General features: G+C 36.9%; 2 protein-coding genes and 1 non-coding gene across 4 annotated transcripts; 2 read left to right on the top strand and 1 right to left on the bottom strand.

Annotated features, from left to right (window-relative positions):
• The first annotated feature begins 54 nt into the window (after positions 1 to 54).
• LOC128679847 (uncharacterized protein) lies at positions 55 to 14,129 on the top strand. Its single transcript, XM_053762313.1, has 14 exons — positions 55 to 309; positions 537 to 996; positions 1,358 to 2,047; positions 2,527 to 2,679; positions 3,006 to 3,159; positions 3,755 to 3,932; positions 6,038 to 6,167; positions 6,549 to 6,681; positions 7,997 to 8,086; positions 8,528 to 8,639; positions 10,773 to 10,890; positions 11,839 to 12,016; positions 12,777 to 12,936; positions 14,004 to 14,129. Exons 1-14 carry the CDS (start codon positions 157 to 159, stop codon positions 14,100 to 14,102), a joined length of 2,808 nt encoding a protein of 935 aa, XP_053618288.1. The 5' UTR covers positions 55 to 156; the 3' UTR covers positions 14,103 to 14,129.
• On the top strand, positions 6,292 to 6,364 carry TRNAQ-CUG (transfer RNA glutamine (anticodon CUG)). Its single transcript has one exon. It is a non-coding gene; the product is annotated as a tRNA-Gln (tRNA).
• A 1,300-nt stretch (positions 14,130 to 15,429) lies between the features above and the next one.
• Positions 15,430 to 24,749, bottom strand: LOC128679948 (myrosinase 1-like). Of its 2 annotated transcripts, XM_053762496.1 has the most exons (12): positions 24,649 to 24,692; positions 23,773 to 23,790; positions 21,962 to 22,068; positions 21,435 to 21,576; positions 20,929 to 21,095; positions 19,947 to 20,210; positions 19,152 to 19,240; positions 18,471 to 18,618; positions 17,736 to 17,896; positions 17,131 to 17,292; positions 16,326 to 16,417; positions 15,430 to 15,676 (listed from the first exon to the last, which is right to left on the bottom strand). In XM_053762496.1, exons 1-12 carry the CDS (start codon positions 24,675 to 24,677, stop codon positions 15,445 to 15,447), a joined length of 1,611 nt encoding a protein of 536 aa, XP_053618471.1. In that variant the 5' UTR covers positions 24,678 to 24,692; the 3' UTR covers positions 15,430 to 15,444. The 2 variants fall into 2 exon arrangements, with proteins under 2 accessions (XP_053618471.1, XP_053618472.1); XM_053762497.1 differs by lacking the exon at positions 23,773 to 23,790 and having other exon boundaries at positions 24,649 to 24,749.
• Positions 24,750 to 25,803: the final 1,054 nt, after the last annotated feature.

Here is a 25,803-nt window from a genome sequence, read left to right as displayed (position 1 = left end):
AAAATGAATTTGATTAATTTCTGAACGATACTGTCAAAAACGTCAATGTCAGGTTCACGTTTTGTTGAGTTCGGTTTGGTTTGCATCTTAGTTTGCATTTGTTAGAGGTTAGAATTTGTGTAATATTTCATTTATATTAAAAAAGCTAATAATACAATGAGTAAAAAGCTGAAAAACTTAAAATGGGAATCTGTAGCTATAAGCGGGTTCCCGGTCTCAATGACAGATAATTTCCAAGGTTTTGTGGCTCTTGAAGAATGCACCAACTATGGAATGGAAAAAGAGAGTAAGAATCTTAAAACCAAAAAGGTAATCCCTTATTTTTATGTCTATATATTTCGAATATATTTAAATTTCTCCTATAATTCTATTAAACCTGGGCGTTAAAATCGCAGCATATTTATAAATCTGTTTTTATGTATGGTACAATAGATCTATTCACGTTCCTTTATTACTTGTCTTTTCAGCATCTATCATTAATTTTTGTGTATGAATGTTCCTTTTTTAATTGTATTAAACCAAGTTTTCTTTCACAGAAAAAAGAGAAGAAGCGCAAGCTCCCCGTTGAAGATGATATGGAACCACAAGACCCTACAAAAAAAGTGAAATTATCGAATGGTTTTGTTGTCGAAACTTGTAATGAAATAAAACCTTCAGCAACAAATGAAATAGAGAAAACAAAGAAATCTAAAAAGAAAAGAAACAAAAAATCAAAGACAAAATCCGAAGACAATTCGGATCATGTGTCAAAAGAAACACAAGAAGTGAAACAGAATAAAAAAACAAAAATAACAAAGTTAGAAGTTAACAAAAACAAAGAAAGGAAAATAAAACTTGGTGAAGATATAACTGGTGTGGTATCTGAACTGACACCTGAAGATATGCTGATGTGGGATGAATACAAGTTGCCGGAGCCGATAGTTAGGGCTCTCATGGAGCTTGGCTTTAAGAAGCCAACTAAAATACAGGAACTTACATTACCTGCAGCTATTCATGGTATTATATTTTTGTTATTTAGCTATTAACATTTCCCCCACCACCAGACATTGCACTGAGCAATATGTACTCGGTAGTGAAGCTGCAAAGGAAGCTGGGAAGGAAGTCAAGTACACACCAGGTATTACGCTTCCCACACCACTACATATAGCACAGCTCAACATATGTACGAAGTGAATTGTTGTGTCTTTCTTTAGTTCTCCTACACCCTTTATTGACATATAATACAATGTTACATTTTTTTTACATACAATTTGATTTGTTTATTTATTATTCAAGAAGGGTATGTATATATAAATAAGGGTAGGCAGTATAATGTTATTAAATTAGTAAATGATTTTTATTTGTAATCATTCTACAGGTCGTAGAGATATTCTAGGCGCTGCTGAGACTGGTAGTGGCAAGACCCTTGCCTTTGGCCTGCCAATCCTCAGTGGCATCATGAAACTTAAAGAAGAAGCAGCAAGTGGTATGGATGTGTATGATATACCATACAAGAAGACATCTGTTAAGAGAAAATCAGAGACTGAAGAAGTAAAACCTGCAAGAATCAATAAGCAAAAGAAGAAATCTTTGAAAAAGAAAGTTGAGAAAGAATCTTCAGAAGATGGTTATGTATCTGATGAAGAGGATGTAGAAAACGATGTGAATAATAAAAAACCTAAAGTAAAGAACATTAGACTAAAGAAAAAAAGTGCAGATGATTATTTAGAGGAATATCATGTACCAATAAGACGCAGAGACAATTCTGCAGATGAAGGCAATGACAGTGACAGTGACAACTATGTTCATTTGTCAGAAATGTTGGATTCAGATGATTTGGCTGAGTCTGATTCAGAAAAAGAGAATGATGTTTCAAATGACAATTCTGATTCTGAAAATGATAATGATGTAAGTGAAAATAGTGATGATGGTGAAGTCGAATCAGAAAATGATGAAACAGGTGATGAAGCAGCTGTACATTCTGACGATGAAAGTGAAAATGGAGAAAATATGGATGAAGACAGTGAAGGTAGTCAAAATGAAGAAGATATAGATGAGGATGAACAAGGTAAAGCTTTAATTTGTGTTTATCTGTAATATATTAAAATTGACTTGTTCAGATCTAAAGTTCAGATCTAGGGTTACAATACAAAATAAATATGAGAGGGAATACATTTAGTCTAGGTCTTTTTGTTTTAAAAAATACTCTAAATAGACACAATACACAAAAAATGTCACAATTTAATTTAAAAAATGGTTTATTTTATAAATAAATAAAACCTTCATGTGTTGCTTGTTATATTCGGAGCTGTGACGCCGTCAAGCTCGGGGCCAGTGAAAAAGACAAACCTAAAAGATCAGAAGTAACGGCAACCCTGTTTGAATGCTGTTATGTGCCAAAAACTACTTGACCGATTTTGATGAAATTTGACATAGAGTTAGACTTGACTTTCAGGACATGCTACCGTTTGCTGCGAAAAAAGTTACAGGCAAAGGTTTGTTGGATATTTTGTGATAGTAATTTTATAAATTTTTCCATCACTCCAGGCATAGGCTGTGTGAAAGTGATAGACGACATAGATATCCCCGGGCAAGTGGTTACCAAGACCGGGAAACCCCTGTATGCCCTCATCCTGACGCCGACCAGAGAACTAGCTATCCAGATAAGCAGGCATCTCATTGCAGTGGCTAAATATAGTGGTTAGTTGTGGTTCTATATTAAATTTACTGTGTGTTTTCCCTTCAGTGAAATATTTGGAGTCTTTAACTAATACCCCATACAAACTTTGAACCCCCTTAGAAGATGAATTATGAAAAATCCTTTCTTATTGCACCCCTAGACCACACATAAAGAACATACATGTTTAATTTGTAGTTTCTAGACCCCAGCAGTATGGGCTGTGCGTTGATATGTCAGTAAGTCATTCAGTGTCTTCTTCTATATATAGATTTTGTGTAAAGTTTGATTAAATAAATAAAATGAAGTACACAAAAATATATGTTTCAAACTGTTTTTTTCTCAACAGGCATAAGAATAGCGACGATAGTGGGTGGCATGGCTGCCGTCAAACAAGAGAGGGTGCTACAGAAAGGACCAGAGATAGTGGTAGCCACGCCCGGCCGGTTATGGGAACTGTTGAGCCAAGGACAAACTCATTTGCAACAGATGGACTGTGTCAAGTATGTCTCTTCTTTGTTTTAGACATCCATCCTATCCTAATTCTAAGTTTGTTGTTTGGTTTATACAAGATTTGTATTTTTGTTTGTTGTGAATAAGCTCAAAAATTACTAAGCCGATTTTGACGAAATTTAACAAAGAGATAGAAGAAACCTAAAGGAGTGACATAGGATACTTTTTATTCTGGGTTTACCCGAGCGAAGCCGGGGCGCGCCGCTAGTAGAGTATAAAATAAATGCTCTGTCCTTTTACAGTGCAACACTGCATGGTGTCCCCACACTACACGTTTTAAACCTTCACTAGTGAACTACAACAATGTGTCTATGATCAACAGTACTAACTACACCCCTCCACAACGGCTCCCACTGCAAATGACAGTGGACATAATAACTTCACGTCTATAACTAGGATACTGGAAGCATCCATTATTTATATAATAATATTTTGATAATCTTACAATTTTCACGTATAAAAATCGAAAATCAGTAACATCTGATGTGCAGCTCATAATATACAAATATACACAAAGAAGTAATAGAACCGACGCGAATATAGTCGCAGGCATTAGTTAGATTAAAAATGAATAATGTATGACAGGTTCTTAGCCATAGACGAAACGGACCGTATGATAGAACGCGGTCATTTTGAAGAACTCCAGCCGTTACTGGAGCGACTAAACGCCGACGACAGCCGAAGAAACACGAGGCAGAACTTCGTGTTCTCAGCTACCTTGACCATGGTGCACGATTTGCCGTCGCACATGAAAGGGAAGAAGGTATGTCTTTTCTCTGTCTCTCTTTGGTCCAAATTTTTCAATACAATGTTTTATTATTATTTATATATTTATTTAGAGCCATTATTTATTTGTTTATTTGTACCACTGCTGGATAAAGGCCTCCATCCATTCTTTCCATTTGGTCACAATGTTTTACGTTTATTGAATGCTAGATGTTGCCCGGGGCTTCGCTCGCGTGGGAATTTTGAGTAAAAATGTAGCCTATAGCAATCTTGGACAATATACCTTTCTAATGGTCAAAGAATTTTTGAAATAGGTTCCTACATTACCCGCCTCACACATACAAACTCACAAACGCTTACCTCTTTATAATATTAGTATGGATATAAAGTTTTCATAAATTGTAGCGTGTGGTTCCGCCCTAGAATAGGACCACTCCATATCTTCCCGTGGACGTCGTACGAGGCGACTAATGGATACATAGCCTAGGGAGGGGACAGGCAACGATAGCATTCCCAAGGAGGGTTAACGTCAGGTAGGCGGACGGTTGTAAAATTACAGCCCAGTCTTCAAAATTTTTGTATTATTTTTTTACACTGACCTCGGACTTCGCGGCGTCATAGCGCCGAACGCAGATGTGTTTACATGGTGTCAAAATCAAAATCAAAATCAAATCATTTATTCAGAAATTAGGCCTTCACAGGCACTTTTTCACGTCATAATCTAAATTAAATGATGTTTACCAAAGCTACAAACTACTAGCATTTCGGAACGACCACTGCTGAGAAGAAATGCCGAAAGAAACTCATTCAAACAGTGTTGGTCCCTATTATGCCAGAAGGGCTTGCCATTTTTTGTATATAAATTCATGTATAATTTTTTATCAGCAATATAACATTAAGTACATAATAAAGTACATGGTCAAAAGGTATACTGAAACATATTATGATTGTGATCAAGTGCTGATGAAAGGAAAATATATATATACTTATACATATACGTATAATTAACCAAACAAAAAAAAAAAAAACTTTTAATAAAAGATCGAGCTGACCAGTTCCCCCGGCAGCACCCGTTCACGAGTTGACGCGTGAGTCAGCCATCGCGAAGCTCAACCACAATAGAGGGAACCTCCCGACCCGATCCACGACGCCGCCACCGGTTTGACCATTTGAATGTGCATGACATACTCGATCTCCATAATCTAACATAATAGATACCTATGTTACTTTCAGACACTTGGAGATCACAAATCACGTATATGTTTTACAATAAATGTCAAAATATATGTAATAAACATGTCAAGAAAATATATAAATAATAATAAAAAAATTAAAATCAAGTGTGAGAGGTGGAAGTTTTAGGAAGGGTCCAAGGATTTTTATCATTTAAATAGTCGCTAATCGTGTAATAAGCATTAGCCATTAAAGCATTTTTAATATATGATTTAAATTTTGGCATTGGCAAGTTAATAGCCTCTACAGGGAGTTTATTGAACAATTTAACACTTTGACCCACGAAAGACCGCCTAACCTTTTTAAGTCGGAATCTGTTCATACAAAGTTTATGCCTATTACGAGTGACTACACTGTTAACATCGCTCAATGTTTTATACAGGTGTAAGTTAGATTTAACAAAAATAAGTACGTCGAAGATGTACTGAGATGCAACAGTCATAATATTTATCGATTTGAATAATTCTCGCAAGGAATCCCGAGGCTTAAGTCCATAAATAAAACGAATTGCTCGTTTCTGTAAAACAAAAATTTTTCCTATGTCAGCTGCATTACCCCATAACAATAATCCGTAGGACATTATGCTATGAAAGTAGCTGTAATACACGAGCCTAGCTGTTTCGATGTTTGTACACTGTCTGATCCTTCTCACTGCAAAAGCTGCCGAACTAAGTTTTTTGGCCGTGATTTCAATATGTTTATCCCACTTAAACTTACTATCCACAGTAATGCCCAAGAACTTGGCACTGTGTACCCATTCTAATACTTTACCATTAACTACTAAAGGAATATCAAGTTGGGGTGCGTTTGAAAGAGAGAACTTAATACACTTGGTCTTGTCTGTGTTTAAAGCCAGGTGTAGAGACCAGACAGAGATAGCAAATGTCAAATCTGTTTTTTGTTTCGCAGGTAACAAAGCGCGGCAAGATACTGAACAGAAAAATAGAAAAAATGACGCCGCAACAGAAGATCAAGCGTTTGGTCGACATGGTCGGCATTACCGACCCCAAAGTTGTCGACATTACCACACAGAATCTAGGTACTTCTTTTTCACTCTTTCTTTTTTACACGATATGGGAAAAAGAGACAGCATGTGGACGTTAGTAAAATGCTATGTTATTTTGTACTATGTTTCGTGGTAGGCCATAATCACGTTTACTAACGACCTCGGTGGCGAAGTGGTATCGTGCTCGCCTCTGAACCGAGAGGTCCCGGGTTCGATCCCCGGTCGGGTCATGATGGAAAATGATCTTGTTCTGATTGGCCCGGGTCTTGGATGTTTATCTATATATGTATATGTTATAAAATATAGTATCGTTGAGTTAGTATCCCATAACACAAGTATAGAACTTACTTTGGGGCTAGCTCAATATGTGTGATTTGTCATAATGTATTTATTTACTAAAAAATTTGTTTATAGGCACAGCTGAAACACTAACGGAAAGCCGCATAGCCTGTTCTATAGAACAAAAAGATATTTATTTATACTATATCCTGAAGAGGCATCCTGGAAGGACCATAGTGTTCTGTAACTCCATAGGCAGTGTTCGAAGGTAAATTTATTTTTTTGTTTGTTTGTTTGTAAACTCTTTATTGCACGAAGAAAACACATACAAAGAAAGCAGTGAAATAAAGAAAGAACGCGTACAAAGCCGGCGTTTTTCTTAGTCTTTTGAAGGACGACCTCGGTGGCGCAGTGGTTAAGTTCTTGCCCCTGAACCGAGAGGTCCCGGGTTCGAACCCCGGTTGGGTTATGATGGAAAATGATCTTTTTCTGATTGGCCCGGGTCTTGGATGTTTATATATATGTATTTGTTATAAAATATAGTATCGTTGAGTTAGTATCCCATAACACAAGTCTCGAACTTACTTTGGGGCTTGCTCAATCTGTGTGATTTGTCCTAATGTATTTATTTATTTTATTATTCAAACCTCATGTGTGCAAAATTGAGTAGATAAAACGTGAAGGGGTAACAAACAAACTTACTTTAGCATTTATAATGATAGTTCATCATATCGAGTGTGTTACAAATTTAATTCAATTCGCCTAAAGGCATCTGTTTTGACTTTTACGTACCGTGGTCTAGTAGTGGCAGGTAGTCGCATACACACTAGTGAAATAAACTGTCAACCAGTGTGCAGGTTTCCTCACGACGTTTCCCTTCACCGGAAGCAAGTGGTGGTCTATGTAAACTACTATACATGAGTCAGATTGTCACGAGTAGGATACGGTACTGAGACCTTTCGATCCACAGGCCTTATAAATATTAACTAGGATTTTACCATTTCTACCGTTTTTTCTTAAAAGTTTTATTAAATATGTAAAACCATGTCTTTTTATGATTATACAGAAATATTAATTAACACAGACTTTTTAGGAAATCACTTTCGTGGTCAATGAATGTTTAACTTTAGAATGTATAGGTTTGAACTAATTTTTGATTTATTTTCAACAAAAAAGGGCCAGTTTCAAGGCTTGCTTATAAACTGTCGACAGCTTAAATTATATTAATTTTATAAATGTAAAAGTTATTTGTTACACTTTCGCGCACAATCTACTAGGCCAATTGTTATGAAATTTGGTACACGGGTAGAATATAACCTGGAATAACACATAGGGTACTTTTTATCCTGAAATTCCCACGAGAGCGAAGCCCCGGGGCGCAGCTAGTATGATATATCAAACAGATATCGTATAATAAAATTAAAATTGTGTTTCACAAGTTTTGTATACGGCTAACTGGCCAATCGCATCAGGCAGATTTATCTAGCAGTTAATTTAGCTGTCAGATTACAATATGATACTTTATCAGATAGTGGTGTAATAGGCCTTTAAATGATGTTTAATATCTCCAACATTATATTTAGATTGGCGCAACTGTTCACGTTGCTTAAGTGTCGCCCTCTACCGCTACACGCGAGTATGCCGCAACGACAGAGACTGAAAAACTTAGAGAGGTAAGTGTCATGAGTATGTTTCTTCATAGTCGTATTCCTCATGGCTGAGCGTCGTGGTCTTTACGTGGAATGAATGACACACAACAACTTTCTTGGCATTATTAATGGAGTGGTGTACCATTGCCTTCTCCATTTCACACACAAGTTCCATCAATCAGTGTGCAGGTTTCCTCACGATGTTTTCCTTCACCTGTGGCCGATGAAAACTACTATACATGAGTCAGATTGGTATACAAGCTCATGTGGCACGAGTAGGATTCGAAACTGGGACCTTTCGGTCCACAGGCGGGTGTCCATTACACCACCACCCAGTGATTATGTTTAAACAATTTCAATGAAATCTATCTATACCATTATTATAAAGAGGCAAGCGTTTGTGAGTTTGTATGTTTGGAATCAAGTTGTGGTCTATGAAAACTTTATTATATTTTAACGTTATAGGTTCAGGGACGACCCGCACGGGGTCCTAGTAGCAACCGATGTGGCGGCGAGGGGGTTAGATATACCTGATGTGGATCACGTCATACATTATCAAGTGCCTAGGACTGCCGAAGTATGTATTGAATCTCCATTATAAACTGGCTTGTGCACGGCGCCACTTTTTATCGCATAAACTATTTTGGGAAACCCTTTTTGACGTGACAACGTCTTAAATTAGGTTGCGGCTGGGAGTCACTTATGAAAAAGTGTAACGCCCGGTAACGTTACGATGAGCCACCGAACGAGAGAGAGCCCCGCCGAATGCCTTGCGTCTCTCTCCCACTCAACTATGATCGGTCTGCCGCGCGCGTAAAAAGACGTTGTCACGTAAAATCTTCGCCCGTAAAACCGACTTTACAGGCAACCATTTTTTTCGCATAATTTAATAATAATACATTTTTTATCCTAATTTCATTTTGCATAACGAGTTAGGCATATATTTTTTTTTACATAATATTATTTTGATATACTTACTTGTTTTTCTGGCATACCTTTTAAATAAGCATAATTATAGTTTAGGCTAATGTATTTTGATTTGCATAAAGCTATAGTGTTAGTGTAGGTTTATGTGCGGCGGTGTGGCCCTTGGGCCACCAATAATGCTTTAGAATATTATGCTTAAAAATTGTTATAGGTATGCGTAACAAAATTGTGACTAAAACATTATGCCAAATTAATATTGTGCGTAACTATTATTATGATAAGTAAAAGTATGCCATGTAAAATTATGACATAAAATTGTATGCATAAAAATAGGGAACCACTATTTTGTCTTATTATTCTTTAAAATTGTTATTTTGGGATAATAAGTCTAAGGCATAATTGATTTTTGGCATACGGGTAAATGTGGCATAATTAACTTTTAGGTTGGGTTAAAAAAAAACTGTTAGTTATGGTTCAAATTGTTACGCGTAAGAACGTTATGCTTAAAAATTATTATGCCATAGTACAGTATGCTGTGTTACATTATGGCTTAAATTTTTGTTTATAAACAAAAATTTAAGAGACCGTTATACCCGCGGCGTCAGTTATTTTTCCGGGATGAAAGTCACCCTATGTCCCTCTCCGTTCTTCAGACTATACGTATGCAAAATTTCAAGAAGATTGGTTGAGTAGATAGAGCGTGAAGACGAGACAAACTTACTTTCGCGTTGATAATATTAGTTAGAATGCGAAAGTATCTCTCTCTGTTCGGCTTTCATGGCTAAACCGCTAGACCGAGTTCGATGAAATTTGGTATGCGCATGTAGTTAAAGACCCCTTTCAAACATAGGCTACTTTTTTCTCAAAAACTATAAAGCTGGTGGAAAGTTTGTTGAAAATCATGTTGAAAAGACGACCAAAGACGACTTGTTTGGCTCAGTTTTCCCGGTTCCTTTTCGGCTGTCGAGCGTTGGAGCCCAGGGTCCGGTTTCCTACATTTGCGTCTCCACTTCGCACGGTCGTCGGCATCCCTAGTTGACAGACCAATATCACGCATATCATCCTTGACGACATCAAGCAAACATTTCTATTTGAATAATCTATCTATACATAGTGGACTATAAGTATGTCTGTACATAGGAGAGTCCTCATGTGACTAGAAGAATCCGAAAACAATGTTTTTTTTATTTTTATTTTTGTCTGTTTGTCAATTTATATGTATGTTTGTTCGCGCATCGAGCAAAAACTAATGGATTAAATTGGATGTGGTTTTCACAGCTGTATAGCGGGTTCACGATATCGGCAAAATATAGTATAGTATAGTAGGTTTTATCGTGAGAATTTGAACTCGAGATATTTACAATAATATGTGTCGAAAATCAAAATCAAATCATTTATTCAGAAATTAGGCCTTTTTCACGTCATATTCTAAATTATATGATATTTGCCAAAGCTACATACTACTAGCATTTCGGAACGACCACTGCTGAGAAGAAATGCCGAAAGAAACTCATTCAAACAGTGACGGTCCCTATTATGCCATTTTTTAAAATATAAATTTAAAACTGGTAGAAATGGTTTTGTTACATATGTTTTTATCTAATTTCGAAAATAATAATCAGATGAAAAAAAATTATAATCGAGGGAATGTGTCCGATATCTCAGTGGTTCAGGACACTGTCACTGACAGGGGCGTGGGTTCAATTCCCGCTCGATTCCAGATTTTTTTCATGTCATTATTATTTTCAAAAGTATATTAAAAAAGAAACTTAACTATTTTTAGAACTATGTTCATCGCAGCGGCCGCACGGCTCGAGCCAGCAAAGAGGGTATCACTATTCTCATGATGGAACCCTCGGAAGCTTACCTCTATGGCAAACTCTGCAGGACTCTCAATAAGAGTAAGTCTAATGTATACTATCTATAGATAGATATCTATACATATAATACAAGTTTATTTGTTAGACAAATTAAAACAAAACCCCAACTTTTGAACGGTTAAACCGATTTTTATCAAACATATCTAAGAACCACCGCATAAAAATTATCTATTATATAAAAAAAAAACCGCATCCAAATCGGTTGACCCGTTGATGAGCTACGTACAGACAGAGATACTTACCAGTCACAACTTTTGACACCCCTCTTTTTGCGTCGGGCGTTAAAATCTGTAAGCTATGTCTGTACATAGAAGATATCCCAACTAATATTATACAAGCGAAAGTAAGTTTGTTATGTTTGTTAACTCTTCACGCTCTATCTACTCAACCAATCTTCTTGAAATTTTGCATACATGTAGTTTGAAGTATTTAGAAGGACATAGGGTAGTAGGTACTGACCAAAGCTAATTTATAACAAAATTTTTATGAAAAATAGTTATGGAGTGTCTTTATGGGATTAACAGAAGCCAAAACAATTTGTTTTTTATAATGTTTGTCTTTCTGTCTGTCTGATCTGATGTCTATATGATCTATAGCTTTTTACTTTTGTATGACATTCCATTTTACACTTTGGAGTAAACATAGACAAAGATTTTACTTTATGCTCTGGAGCGTAATCATAATATCAAAACTTTACACGCATGAGGAGAAAATATATCTGTACCTTTTATCTTGGCGCAGTGGTAAAGTAATTGCCTCTTAGCCGAGAGGTCCCGGGTTCGATCGCCGGTCGGGTCATGATGGAAAATGATCTTCTTCTGATTGGCCCGGGTCTTGGATGTTTATCTATATACGTATTTGTTATAAAATATAGTATCGTTGAGTTAGTATCCCATAACACAAGTCTCGAACTTAATTTGGGGCCAGCTCAATCTGTGTGATTTGTCCTAATGTATTTATTTATTTTAGCGTCAGAGGTGCCAACGTTCCCAGTGCCCTCCTCATCACTATCACTCCTGAAAGAGACGGTGACAGTCGCGCGGGAATTGGACGCTTTGGAGTTGAGAAAGAGACGGACGACTCAGGCTGTCGGTTGGAAAGAGAAAGCTGCCAGGGAGATGGACATGATCATCGATGACGACGATCTGTATCCTTTTGAATGAAAAAAAAAATATGTTTTTTTACAAACTTTCGTCCCGCATATTGTATGTATGAAAGTGTTGGGTCCACATTCTCAGTTGTTCTTGGTAAATGATACACCAGTGTGTGACCGGTGAATATATGACATCTTTATTTTGCTTAACTCTAGCTTATATACTACTAGCTTTTTGCCCGCGACCTCGCACGCGTGAATTTCAGTTCTTGAATGGAATCGAAGTTAAAATCTTATTAATTATTATTGTTACTACAACAACTAATTTAAATTAAAAATTTCATTATGTCTCACTTCAAAAACGAAGGAAGTTTCATACAAACTTGCAACCCCTATTTCACGCCCTTAGGGTTGGAATTTCGAAATATCCTTTCTTAGCGAAAATTATTTCACCACTAGATTGTGCCCGGTGCTTCGCTGCCGTGGGAATTTTGAGATAAAATATAGCCTATAGCAATCTTGGCTAATGTACCTATCTAACGGTGAAAGAATTTTTGAAATCGGTTCAGTAGTTTCGGAAATTACCCGCCTCAAACATACAGACTCACAAACGCTTACCTCTTTATAATAATAGTATAGATTAGAAAGGTACATTATTCAAGATAGGCTATATTTTGTCTCAAAATTCCCACGGGAGCGAAGCCCCGGACAACATCTAGTAATATCATAATTTGTTTGAAATTCAATTGTGAAGCAAAAATCTCTCTTATCAATATCTTATGACTAACAAAAAAATCCTTAACACCATACACAGTCCAATAAAATCAGCCGATCCGTCAATAGACATTGTACTAAAGAACAAGAGGCGAAAACTCAACGCGTTACTGTCCAGTCCACTGCTGCCGAAATCATTCTCATTCAAATATCCAACGCTGAACGAACAGCTTCCAGTCAGCCAGGACAATGCTTTGCAGGTAAGATTGTGGAGTAATCCTTCCTTTTTAGGATTCCGTAGTCAAATAGCAAAAACGGAACCCTTATAGATTGTCCGTCCGTCCGATCCTTCCGTCACAGCTACTTTCCGAAACTATAAGAACGTTGTTAAATTTGGTAAGTAGATGTATTCTTTGAACCGCATTAAGATTTTACACAAAAATAGAAAACAAAAATACATTTTGGGGATCTCCATACTTAGAACTGAAACTAAAAAAAAAACTAGAAATATTTTTGGATCTATGAATAGGTCTTCAAAAATGATATTTAGGTTTATAATATATTTTTTTCTAAACTGAATAGTTTGCGCGATAGACACTTCCAAAGTGGTAACTTCTAAAATATGAGAATGATAAATTTCAAACAAATATATGAACTACATTACTATATAAACTTCCACCGAAACTTGGTTTGAACGAGATCTAGTAATAAGTTTTTTTATACATCATAAATCGTAAACCGCAATTTACCTTTTATTCAATCAACGCAAATATAAAACAAATATACAAAAATCTATCAACAACAACTTTTATGTTATGTTACTTGCTGCTACGGAACCCTTCATGGGCTAGACCGACTCGCACTTGGCCGCTTTTTTAAATTGCCTGTATTTTGTGTTCCACAGCTGGGCAAGGCCTCCCCTTTTGTCTTCCAAAGGTCTTTATCCTGAGCCATTTGTTGCCAGCCGCGGTGAAACTTGTCTAAATCATTCCGCCATTTTGTTCGTGGTCTACCACGACGCCGGCGCCCTTATTTTTTTATTTATTTGAAATATTGTTTCCGATATTTGTTTATAATCATAGTTAATTCAAGAATCCGAATAATCCGTGTGTGTATGAGTAACAAATACATACATACAGGTATATTTGTTACTCTTTCACGCGTCATCTACTGAACGGATTGTTATGTAATTTGGTACACTTGTAGAATATAACTACTTTTTATCCGGAAATTCCCACTGGAGCGAAGCCCAGCAGTCCCAGCAGTGGGGACGTTTAAATGGCAGTTGATGATCGATGAAATACTAACCTACAATTTTCTGTTGTAGGTAATGAAGAAGGCGATAGAATCTGGGGAATTGAAGAAGGAGAAAAGGAAAAGCAAGAATGCACAGCTACTTAAACTACAAAAGACTTTAAGCAAATAAATTATGTTAGTACACATTGTGATATTATTTGGGCTTTTATTTTTATACCAATTTTTGATCCACACGGTAGAAAGTAATAAAAAAAACATCAAACCTACTAATATTATATTATAAATGCGAAAGGTTGCGTAGACGTATGTGTGTATTCTTTGTTACTCTTTCACGCCAAATCTACTGAATCGATTGTTATGTAATATACACGGGTAGAATATAACCTGGAATAACACATTGGGTATTTTTTATCCTGAAATTCTAACGGGAGAGAAGCCCCGGCACGCAGCTAGTTTTACATAAATAAAAACTCAACTGTTGTCCTAACTCTCACATCTCGTGTTCCCATTTGTATTCGGGGTTGCGACGCCGTGAAGTCCCGTCATCGTAAAAAATAACCTTGAAATTTTGAAGATTCAGCTGATCGAACCAACGTCGTTGCTTATGACGTCAGCTGTCTAGTGTCTAAAATAACCTTGTATAACATTTAGTTCGTAAGGAAATACGATTACCACAAAGACAAAAAGTACAGGGTGGCCAACTTGGAGGTAAGTATACAACTTTTTTTTGCCGCCATTTTGTTTTGGCGGTAGGTAAATAAGACAGTTGTTGCATGAATATTTCTTTGTGTAGATACGGCAAATTTATTATGGAGCGTTTTACGACGGAACATTGTGTTTTCATTATTAGAACGTGTAATTATGTTTTACGAAACATTTCCCGGTATAATAAGAAGAATATTTCCCGGTCGATAATTTCGAGAAACGGTGACATTGATTGGCCCCCAAGATCGCCTGATTTAACAGCTCCTGACTTTTTTCTGTGGGGGGCTATCTAAAGGGACGCGTCTATGCTAACAGGCCAATGAACCTTCAGCAATTCAAACAAAATAATCGAGACACAGTCACTGAGATAACGCAGGAAATGTGTGAAAAACGCGACCAAGGGTTCGCATCTGCGATGCTGCTAGAGTCTTACATTATTTTCCATGTTTAATTCTTCATAGTCGTATTCCTCATGGCTGAGGCTCGTGGTCATTACGTGGAATGAAACACACACAACAACTTTCTTGGCATTATTAATAGAGTGGTTTGCCATTGCCTTCTCCATTTCACACACAAGTTAATAATAATAAACCAGTGTGCAGGTTTCCTCACGATGTTTTCCTTCACCGGAAGCAAGTGGTGGTCTATGAAAATATCTATACATGAGTCAGATTGGTATACAAACTCATGTGGCACGAGTAGGATTCGAACTATCGGATCTCGATCTACAGGCGGGCGTCTTAACCACTACACCACCACAGCTTTAATTGCCGGCCCTATATTTAATAGGGAATACTTGATATATTTTATATTTCATGGAATAAAATTACAAATTTAAAGTGTATCATGTAAATTTCGTGCTCAGGATTGGTTAAAACACCTATGAAATAATACAACCAATACAATTCGACCTTTATATTTTCATCGTATATGAGTTTCCTAGTTTTGATCAATTTTGTGAAAAATAAAGCGGATTTTCTCGGCATCCTTGTCCGTTCTGGGTCCGTGAAGTTGACAGCGTACAAGCCGAATTTTGTCCTGAAAAAATGTTTAAAACTTTTACGAGTTTTAGACTGGGTCAAATGGCACTTTAGCGCCGCCATCGCGTTTTTATCCATATCTTTTTTATATACCATACAATACTATTAGGTACATAATTAATACCATACATTCTTTTTCAGATTTCGCTATTATAATTTATTTTAATATATAAAAGTTAAATATGTAAGTATATTTTACTAGCTTACGTAAAATTTCCACATATTTATTTTTCCGGAATGCAGTACCTACCCTATCTCCTTCTCTGTACTTCAAACCACAAAAAGGTGTGCAAATTTTAAAGAAGATTGGTTATGTAGATAAAGCGTGAAGAGGTAACAAACAAACAAACTTTTGCATTTATAATTATTATTTATAATGAATTATATTAACTAATGTTAGGATTAGGATTCTATCGAATTACGTATCTAAACACAGATTTCATTCTCTTCCACTATGAACTGATAAGTTTGTGAGGATGTGTGTTACTCTTTCACGCAAAATCTACTGGACGGATTGTTCTGAAATTTGTGTTCAGTTAGAATATAACCTGGAATAACACATGGATACTTTTTATCCCGAAAATCCCACGGGAGCGAAGCCCCGGGGCGTAGCTAGTAAATCAATAAAAGGGGCATGGTAAACGTACGTATAGCCATCTATCCATTCGAAGTTGTCCATGAGGCTCCACGCAGTATAAGCGGCTATGTTAACACCGTCCTCGGTTATCGATTTGACCACCTGAAATGTACAAAAGTTGTGAACAAATACGTTTTTGCCGTTATCTGTGGGGTTCATCACCACATCAACCATATCAGCGAACCAATCACATGTCGCCAATGTGACGCAACGACAACCACACCGCAATGTGATTGGTTCGCCGAGTCTCACTTCGAATCAATGCGAAATGTGAACGCGAAGTGAGAAGTGAAATGCAAACCCGCACTTCGCCCTCTGAAATGTACAAAAGTTGTGACAACAAAAACGTTTTTGCTTTTTTCTGTTTGTTGCTATGGTTCTGGATCACGTGAGGCTTGAAAGAGGGGGGGAGGGGATACAGCGAAAAATCACGAAATATCACCAGGTTTTGTAGTAAGATATGTATTATTATTTTTAGTCAAATGCGCTTTTTCTAAACCGAAAAGCGACGTGAAGAGTGGTGTGATATCACTATTATGTAACTTGTACTTATTACCTACCCATTTATATTAAAAAAAAATAACACGTGTACTTTTAGTACTTACCTACAATTATGTAAGTAGTAAAAGTACACGTGAATTAGAGTGGAAGCCACTTGACTCTAATTCACGTGTATTTTTAGTTACCTACAATCAATCTTATTTAAAAAAATATATAAATAGTATTAGCCTTAAACCTCACACTACGTGTCACCTACAGTGATTTTAAATTATAATGTCAAACTTTACGAGCATGAGAACTGAAGAAGGGATTACGTGTTTCAAGTTCTCCTTGTAGAAATCCACCCGTTCGTCATCATCTAAGGCTAGCTCGTCTACAGGACAAGTCGGGAAGCCGTTCTCAGTGATAAGGAACTTCATTTCCCCATATTGCTGCTTCAGCCAGATCAGTTTCTTGCGCAAACCCTCGTGGTAAACCTGGAATGATAAAATGGGTATAATTTCTTTCTCCATTTTTCCTTAGTAACCCTGCTAAGGTTCGCGCTAATTTCCGTTACTACCTACTGGATGGCCAAATAATAGGTATACACTTTAGTTTTTTAATTTTATTCCATGAAATATAAAATATATCAAGTATTCCTTGATAAATATAGTATTTAGGGCCGGTAGTTAAACATGGAAAACAATGTCAGACAATATATAGCCTGTATATATAATATGTATCTAGATATGTGTTCAAAGCGTCGAAGCGCGAAAGTTTAATGCCGGCTCCACACTGTCGCCAAAAACTTTCGGTATACATTGTTGGTTTTTCATTGCGGCAAATGAAAGCACTCGTGCTAACCACGCAATGTTCACGTATTCGCGTCGGTACCTATGTGTCCGAGTTTGGCGACAGTGTGGAACAAATTAAAACTCACAGAAAGCCATCCATTGCAAGCCACGGGCCAAGAATTGTCGTTAGTAAATTCTGCTCCGAGTTCATCAGACCCGGCCAATGGGAAGCCAAAACACAGCTCGGGTTCTTTAGGGCTGACTAGTCGGCTCGTGTAGAAGTTCACGCCGTAGAAGTCGAAGGTGCCTGAGACATATGAACAAACGATTTTATCACGTAGATGAATAAGACATTTATGCAAATCAAAAGTCATAGGTACAATACTTAAGTAACTACAGTTTTAAAATGAAAGTGATATAATTATAAATTTTTCTATATTTTGTAATTTACTATAATAAAAACATAATAAGGATAATGTCTGATGTTTTTATTATAATAATTCTTATATAAGTTAAGTAAGGTAAGTTGGTATGAAAATCGTGTCTATTCCGATTTCGCGGATAAATTCACACGAACGCGAAGCTGCAGGGAAAAGTTCTCTATCGGGTGTTCCAGTTTTAAAAATTATTTATACCCTATGTGTTGCCCAGGCTTAATGGCTATATAACAAAAAGAGTTTCATTCGAATCCCTCCAGTAGTTCCGTCCGGAGATTAGCGTATGGACAACAGACAAACAGACAGATTTTTTTTTCAAATTGTTACTCTATTACTATAGCTCCTCGCCTAATTCTGTTTTTATGTAAATATATTCAATGTACAGATGTTTTTCCTACTGTATTACTTATTATACGTATTGATAAACAAAAATATCTTACCTACCTCTAACGAGCTTTTTCTCTTCTTCAGTGAAAGCTGGCAGTCTGGATTGGTGGTACCCTTGTTTAGCACTGTTCTCTGCTATTATTTTCTCGATAGAAGGAGGCCAGCCCCCTTCTTTCGAGTAGATCGGGTGGGAGTAACGTCCTGCCTTGGAATTGAAAGATTTTGTGATGTTATGTTTTTATGTACTGTACAGTCAACAGCACATCAAGTTACCCTGAACGAACCTTTATGGCGCGGTAATAGCGGCGAGTTCGCTATCAACATCAACCTACCTAAATTCGCGTTATAGAGGTTCTTGCAGGGTAACTCGATGTGTTGACTGTACGAGTACCTATTTGTTTTCTAAATATTTATCATGGACATAATGAGGACTGCAGCGAGCTCCTCACGCGGTCGATGAAAATCTGCAGCAACTGAGCCGGTTTGATCAACTTGACGAACTGTACGAGGTCGTTAGTGTTGTCGTTGGCTTTAGTGTTATGCCGGCTCCACACTATCGTGGACCAGTTCGCTGAACTTGACGGATCCGGCATACATCGCTGATTTTCCATTGCGGTAAATAAAATCGCTCGTACAAACTACCTACGTAATGTTGATCGCGGATGCATTCGCGTCGACATCAGTCCCGAGTCCGGCGATAATGTGGAGCTGGTATTACAAGTCATTCAGCAGACTCACATTGATTTGTCTGGCCAATTCTGCAAGTTCCGCGTATTCTGGACTCTTCTCTTCGTACCAGAACAAGTTGTTGCTCAAAGATATTTCTCCTGAAACAGGAGTAATCTGAGGCTATATATGTCTCACCATCGAGTCGATTCGAAGTGAGACGCAACGACAACCACATTGCATTCTGATTGGTTCTCGTCTCACTTCGAATCGATTTGATGGTGACAAGTAAAATGCAAACCCGCACTAAGTCCTCTGTTCTAAATTGTGGCTATATTCTGTCTCTACTTCTTTCTGTTACGCTATCACGGCTTAACTGCTGCCGGGTCGATTTTGATAGAATTTGGAATAAATATAGTTTTATATACGACGACCTCGGTGGCGCAATGGTAAAGTGATTGCGCCTGAACTGAGAGGTCCCGGGATCGATCCCCGGTCGGGTCATGATGGAAAATCATCTTTTTCTGATTAGCCTTTCCTTTTTCTTATATTATGTATTTGTTATACAATATAGTATCGTTGAGTTAGTACCCCATAACACAAGTCTCGAACTTATTTGGGGCTAACTCAATCTGTGTGATTTGTCCTAATATTTATTTATTTTATTTATTTATATACATACTAGCTGTTGCCCGTAGCTACGTCCGCGGCAAAAAGTAGCCTATTCACCTGCTCTTCAACTATCTCCACACCAAAAATAATCTCAAACCGTTGCTTCGTTTCGACGTGAAAGACGGTCAAACGAACACTTTCACATTTATTTATTATAGATATGAATTAATTAACGATTGAAATAGCGAAACTGACCTTTATACATAGACCTGAATTCCTTATCATAAATTCTCCAAGCTTTAGCATGTGACAACAGCACGTGCTTATTGCAAAGGTATGTCCCAATATGCTGAAGAGATTTCAGTCCAGGCGCTAACAATCCCAGGCTATAGGAGCCCTCGCAGATGGCTATGGGTTCGTTGATGGTGACCCAGGTTTTGACTCTGTCCCCAAATAATGTAAATACTACTCTTGCGTAGTCTGCGAACCAGTCTGATATTAATGGGTTTGCCCAGCCACCTGGAACAGAGAACATAGTTATCACCATATCGAGTGTAACCCTGGTGTCAGATTTTATGACATGACTTTTACGACTATTTACCGCCATCTACTTGTAGATCGCATAAACACTAGTGAACTATACTGTTCATCAGTGTGCAGGTTTCTTTACAATGTTTTCCTTCACCGGAAGCAAGTGGTGGTCTATGAAAACTACTATATATGAGTCAGATTGGTATACAAACTCATATGGCAAGAGTATGATACGAACCTGAGATTTTGCGATCCACAGGCGGGGCGTCTTAACTATTAGACTCGCGTGGTGGGTCATGGCCCATTCCCCTTATCTATACCTATTTTAATTATAAAGAGTTAAGCGTTTGTGAGTTTATATGTTTGAGGCGGGTAATCTCCGAAACTACCAAACCGATTTCAAAAACTCTTTCACCGTTAGAAAGTTACATTATCCATGATTGCTATTAGGCTATATTTTATTTCAAAATTCCCACGGGAGCGAAGCACCTGGTACCATCTAGTCCCTACATAAAGAAAGCCCGTGCCCCAGCAGTGGGAACCGAAAAAAAAACAACTTTTATTATTAGTTATTTAGAAGAGAAACTTGTAAAAAACATGTTGGAGCGACAAATGAAACCTCATGCTTCGTGAACAACGGTAAATTTCTCAATATACTTCGACAAATTATGATTTTTGTATACCTTTATCCAGATTATGGACTCACCCAAATCCTGCAATCGCTGAGGCATCTCCCAGTGGTAAATGGTGATCATAGGCTCTATGCCCTTCGCCAAGAGTCCATCTATCAGCTGGTTGTAATACCTCTTGCCGTCTTCACTGATTTTATTAGTGAACCCAGTTGGAAGTATGCGCGGCCAGCTTATCGAGAACCTTTGTTACATACGAGCTTTTAAATAACAAAAATGGAATACGAAACACAAATTTATTTGCGAGACAAATTAAGAAAACCTTCAGTATTCATTTCGCTACAACTTTTGAACGGCTAAAAAGAATTTGATCAAACAAATAAACCGCGTCCAAATCGATTCTACCGTTGATGAGCTACGGTGCCACGTACACAGACAGACACACTTAGCGGTCAAATTTATAACATCCCTCTTTTTGCGTCGGGGGTTAAAAGCATAATGTCTTAAATAAGTTGAACAAAAGGTAGACGGATTTCAAACGTTCTCAGGTAATGGGAAAAAGCAAAATTAATCCTATACCTACCTATAGAAGTCCACGCCCAGCTCCGTCATCATGTCGATGTCCCTCTCCCAGAGATGGTAGGAGTCGCACGCGACGTCGCCCGTGCTCCCATCGTCCACTCTGCGCTCGCGCACAAAATTGTCCCAGATGTGGCGGCCTTTATCTGTAAAAATACGAATATAGCAGGCTGGCATCAAAGGATTTTATCTAAAAACATTGAATTTTAAATGGATTTGTTTTGTATAACAAAGAATGGATTTGTTGAAGTAAAAAAAAAAAAAAGGATGTGTGAACATTGTAACGTCACACATGCTTTTTTTAAACTTATTTTTGAAAATAATAATGAGATGAAAAATTTATGGAATCGAGCGGGAATTGAACCCGCGCCCCTCTTTATCCGGGACAGTGCTCTCGACCACTGAGCTATCGAGACCGTGAAAGTTCGGCTGAATTAATTCATCTCTTTTTCAATGAATGTTTATTTCTTAGGTACTTTATTTTTATAGGATTACAATTAGCGTTTGAATAAATAATTAAGTAATACACACCACTGACGTTCCACGCTCCCTCAATCTGGTATGAGGAGGTCGCTACTCCGAACTTCAGGGTCGGTGGAATCACCAGCTCTGAACATATTGACACGCTCACTAGAGTGCTAGAAAAACCAAGGGACATTACAACCTAACATAAGTTTATTTGTTAGACATTAATTAAAACACTCTACTTTTTCATTCATTCGCTATTCATTTCGCTAAAAATTTTTACTTTTTGTTTTTTTTTTCAAGTAAGTACCTACCTACCTAGTTAACATACAACATTGTAAACTACTAAAAGGAAGAAAATCTTCAATCGGTTAAACAAAACACATTTACATAGGTATTATGTATACATATTATGCTAAAATATTATAGGAACTTAATATTAACGGAAAATTCGAAAATAAAAAGCCGAAAAGGTAACCACATCAGCTTTAGGTAATAATAATAATAATGATTATTGCAGGTGTCCGTTCTCTTTGCAATAGCCCATTTGAAGCCCAACCATATATCATTCCATACCAGCACTTCTATCCATAATTCTGCAATAGTTCACACTCCCGCCGAGACCTGCTCATGGGCATATAATTTCATTGGTATATCCGGGAGCGGGTCTTGGCGGGAGACCTACACAACTTAAAAACTCTCCAAAGTAGCAGATACAGATACGGATACAGATCCAACACGTAGGCAGGCCACGTGTTGGATCTGTATCCCCACGCAAGCCTCTCAAAGGACCGGACTTAGTGCCGTGAATTTGAATGGAGAAACATAATAATATAATAATATTAACAGCCACATGCTGCGGCATGAGACACAGCGCTGATTTTCAGCTGGACCTGTATATGTCAAACAAAAAAATATAAATTATTTAAAGTAAAAATAATAATTTAAAAATTACTACTGTACGTGTAGTAATATACGTGTGTGTTTCATTCCATGTAATGACCACAACCCTCAGCCATGAGGAATACGACTATGAAGAAAAGTAAAGTACCTACCTAATGAGTAATTTGTGAATATTTGGCTGATATATTATCAAGCAACTATTTATAATTTGAGCCACAGGCAACGCCTTCTTAACGACGAAAAGAGTTAGCGATAAGAGAATTATAGATATGAAATACTAGCTTTTTCCCGCGGCTTCGCCCGCGTTACACAACAACAATACTTCTAATTGTTCTCTAATCTGTGCTCGCATGTATTTTCACCCCTCTTTCTAGTAATTGTGTGGTAGATTTTCGAAAATATAATTAACCTATGTTTGAACGGGGATCTTTAAATATATGCACGCATACCAAATTTCAACACAATCGGTGCAGCGGTTTAGCCGTGAAAGCGGAACAGACAGACAGATACACATAGTACTTTCGCATTTGTATGTGTTTATTTGCTTTTGAATGTTTACGAGGCTTATCATTTTATCTTTTCTGTTTACAGTTTTAAATGCAAAGGTGGCAAAAATAATTAAAGATAACATTGCATAGAGGTTTATGCACCAATGTCTAAATATTTCTAGTTGTGTATCGACTAGCTATATACCGCGACGTCGCTCCCGTGAGAATTTCATCATGTACTTACCAAATTGTAACAAAACTGTCCAGTACAAGATTTTGTCTCTCGCATGGTCTCGCGGTTGTAACACCCAGAACTAATTTTGTGACCGGCCGCAAGGCGTCACCGTCTTTACTACTGCCATTGTCTATCAGATAGCCCTTATATTCTTTAGTCGCCTCATATGACAACCACTGGAGAATACAATGGATGGAGCGGTCCTATTTTAAGGCGGGTACCACACGCCACAAGGCTTACTTTCTGCTTACCAGATGGATAGAGGCAACCTGTTGTCATTAGGTACGATCCGTCAATTTTCTTTAGGAAGGAATCATTTCCAAAATCAATTGTGCATTCAATTTATCATTATACTGTAACGCCACGCATTATGACCTCTTTAGTCATATCGCGTGCGCGCTGGCATGATTTTTATTTCTTTCATTCTAAATTCAAAATTTTAAATTACTGTTCCACTTGATATTTTGAAATCACATTTTGACTCATTCATAACGATATCGGCACGTACCACAGTACGGTGTAATAATAATAATATATATATATAATAAAATATCTTAAATTATTTATAGACACTTGAAGGGTAACCAAAACAAAGCGCTTTTCAATTATAATATGTTGCGGTAACGATCAATTGAAAAATTATTAATAATTTTACAACTGTACAACATTATTAATAATAATCACGTGATTTGGTAAATGTGAATAATCATTTAAAATTACAGATATGGTAAATACAGATTGGTAAAGGCAATAAACAAAGTAAGACCCGTTTTAGTGGGTATAACAGATTAAAAACTCAAGCCGGACAGCAAGGGGTTAAAAAAAGCATATAGATAACAAACCTAACTGTGTCTGTTAGGTTAGTATTGTGACCACATAAACTATTAAAATATTAAATTAGCGTAGAGACCCAATTGTTGACAAATGTGATTAATTTCTCACATTTATCAGAACTTTCGGCAATTATTAATAATTTTCAATTAATCACCCTTACCGTATATATATATATATATATATATATATATATATATATATATATATATATATATATATAAGGGTGATTAATTGAAAATTATTATATATATATATATATATATGTATAGATTGGAGAAATGATTTTTACTTACAGAGACACGACTATCTTCAGCTTTAGCATTGTGCTGACTGCAAATAATTTACTTAGTAGGTAATTTATAATTGAGTTCTGACTAATAGACGATAGCGTAGTGTACTCTACGCTATATTATTGTTTATTTATATTGGGTACTAGCTGATACCCGCGACTTCGTTCGCATGTCCCAACAATTTTTGGTAAGGAGTCAAAATTATTGGAGACATTAAAAATTTCATATTGGGTATTACCGTAACTATATAACTAGACCTTAGTTAAAAAATGGTGCGAAACAGGTGAAAGTTAAGTTCTCGTTTTTGTCTCTCTCTTTTTTATAGTGGACAATATTTTGGTGGTGCACCAAATTCTCGTTACGGCAAATGCCATAAGTTATCTCCCTCTCTATTATTTCTCGCGTCTTGGCAGTTCAGTTGGTTGGTTGTTGAGGTTGGATTTAAAATTTTTTGTCTCGATCAAAATTATAGTGGGATTTAGAATGTCTACTGCGTCTTAACACAACACGCTGAGGGGGCGTTGAGTTCATTCAAATTTTGAGTGCGACTAAAATTCCCTACGTCCAATAAAATCCATCTTTGAGATCCACTGATATATCTTTTCGCACTTTTTTGACGTTTGAGTAGTTGACCATTAACCCTGTTTATCTATGCTCAAGTAAACATCTTGAGGGATTCCCCGAATATTATGATATGTTAAGTAGACTCTGATTGCTCATGAATCAGTGGCCGAGTAATGGCTTAGCCCTTGGTATTTCACACGGGATAGATAGATTATCATTTTATATTGTAAACTAGCGTTTCGTCCCGGCTTCGGCTCGGGTAAAAACAAAATAAATTATAGGTACGTAAGTACACCTTTCTCAGTTTCTTATATGGGTCACATAAAAAACGACAAAATTGTATTATACAAACTTAAAAATCCCAATTTTATTCTCGTGGGAATTAATTTGAAAGAATGTGTTATTATTTTTTCCCTAACTCACTTCAAAAATGACTCATACAAACAGAATCATACAAACTTGCAACGCCCATGGCATTAAATAAGTAGGTAATACGAATTCCATAGAAACATCCTAATTCACATACTTTCTTAGTAGACGTCTCTAGTAACAATCTGAGTACCTTCCTGCCAAATTTAATCTTTATTGGTATAA

This window comes from Plodia interpunctella, chromosome 22 (assembly GCF_027563975.2).
Source record: "Plodia interpunctella isolate USDA-ARS_2022_Savannah chromosome 22, ilPloInte3.2, whole genome shotgun sequence".
NCBI classification, from domain to species: domain Eukaryota; kingdom Metazoa; phylum Arthropoda; class Insecta; order Lepidoptera; family Pyralidae; genus Plodia; species Plodia interpunctella.
Note: the sequence above shows the minus strand (reverse complement) of the source record. Positions and strands in the feature narration are given on the sequence as shown.

Bases quoted from the DNA above. Each gene is read 5' to 3' on its own strand.
- LOC128679847 (XM_053762313.1), top strand. From the start codon at position 157: ATGAGTAAAAAGCTGAAAAACTTAAAATGGGAATCTGTAGCTATAAGC. The intron at 3,160-3,754 runs GTATGTCTCTTC...AATGTATGACAG, and splicing joins CAACAGATGGACTGTGTCAA to GTTCTTAGCCATAGACGAAA. The intron at 8,640-10,772 runs GTATGTATTGAA...AACTATTTTTAG, and splicing joins AAGTGCCTAGGACTGCCGAA to AACTATGTTCATCGCAGCGG.
- LOC128679948 (XM_053762496.1), bottom strand. From the start codon at position 24,677: ATGCTAAAGCTGAAGATAGTCGTGTCTCT. The intron at 20,211-20,928 runs GTGAGTCCATAA...TCTCTGTTCCAG, and splicing joins TCAGCGATTGCAGGATTTGG to GTGGCTGGGCAAACCCATTA. The intron at 16,418-17,130 runs GTAATCCCTTCT...TGTACATTTCAG, and splicing joins ACAAGGAGAACTTGAAACAC to GTGGTCAAATCGATAACCGA.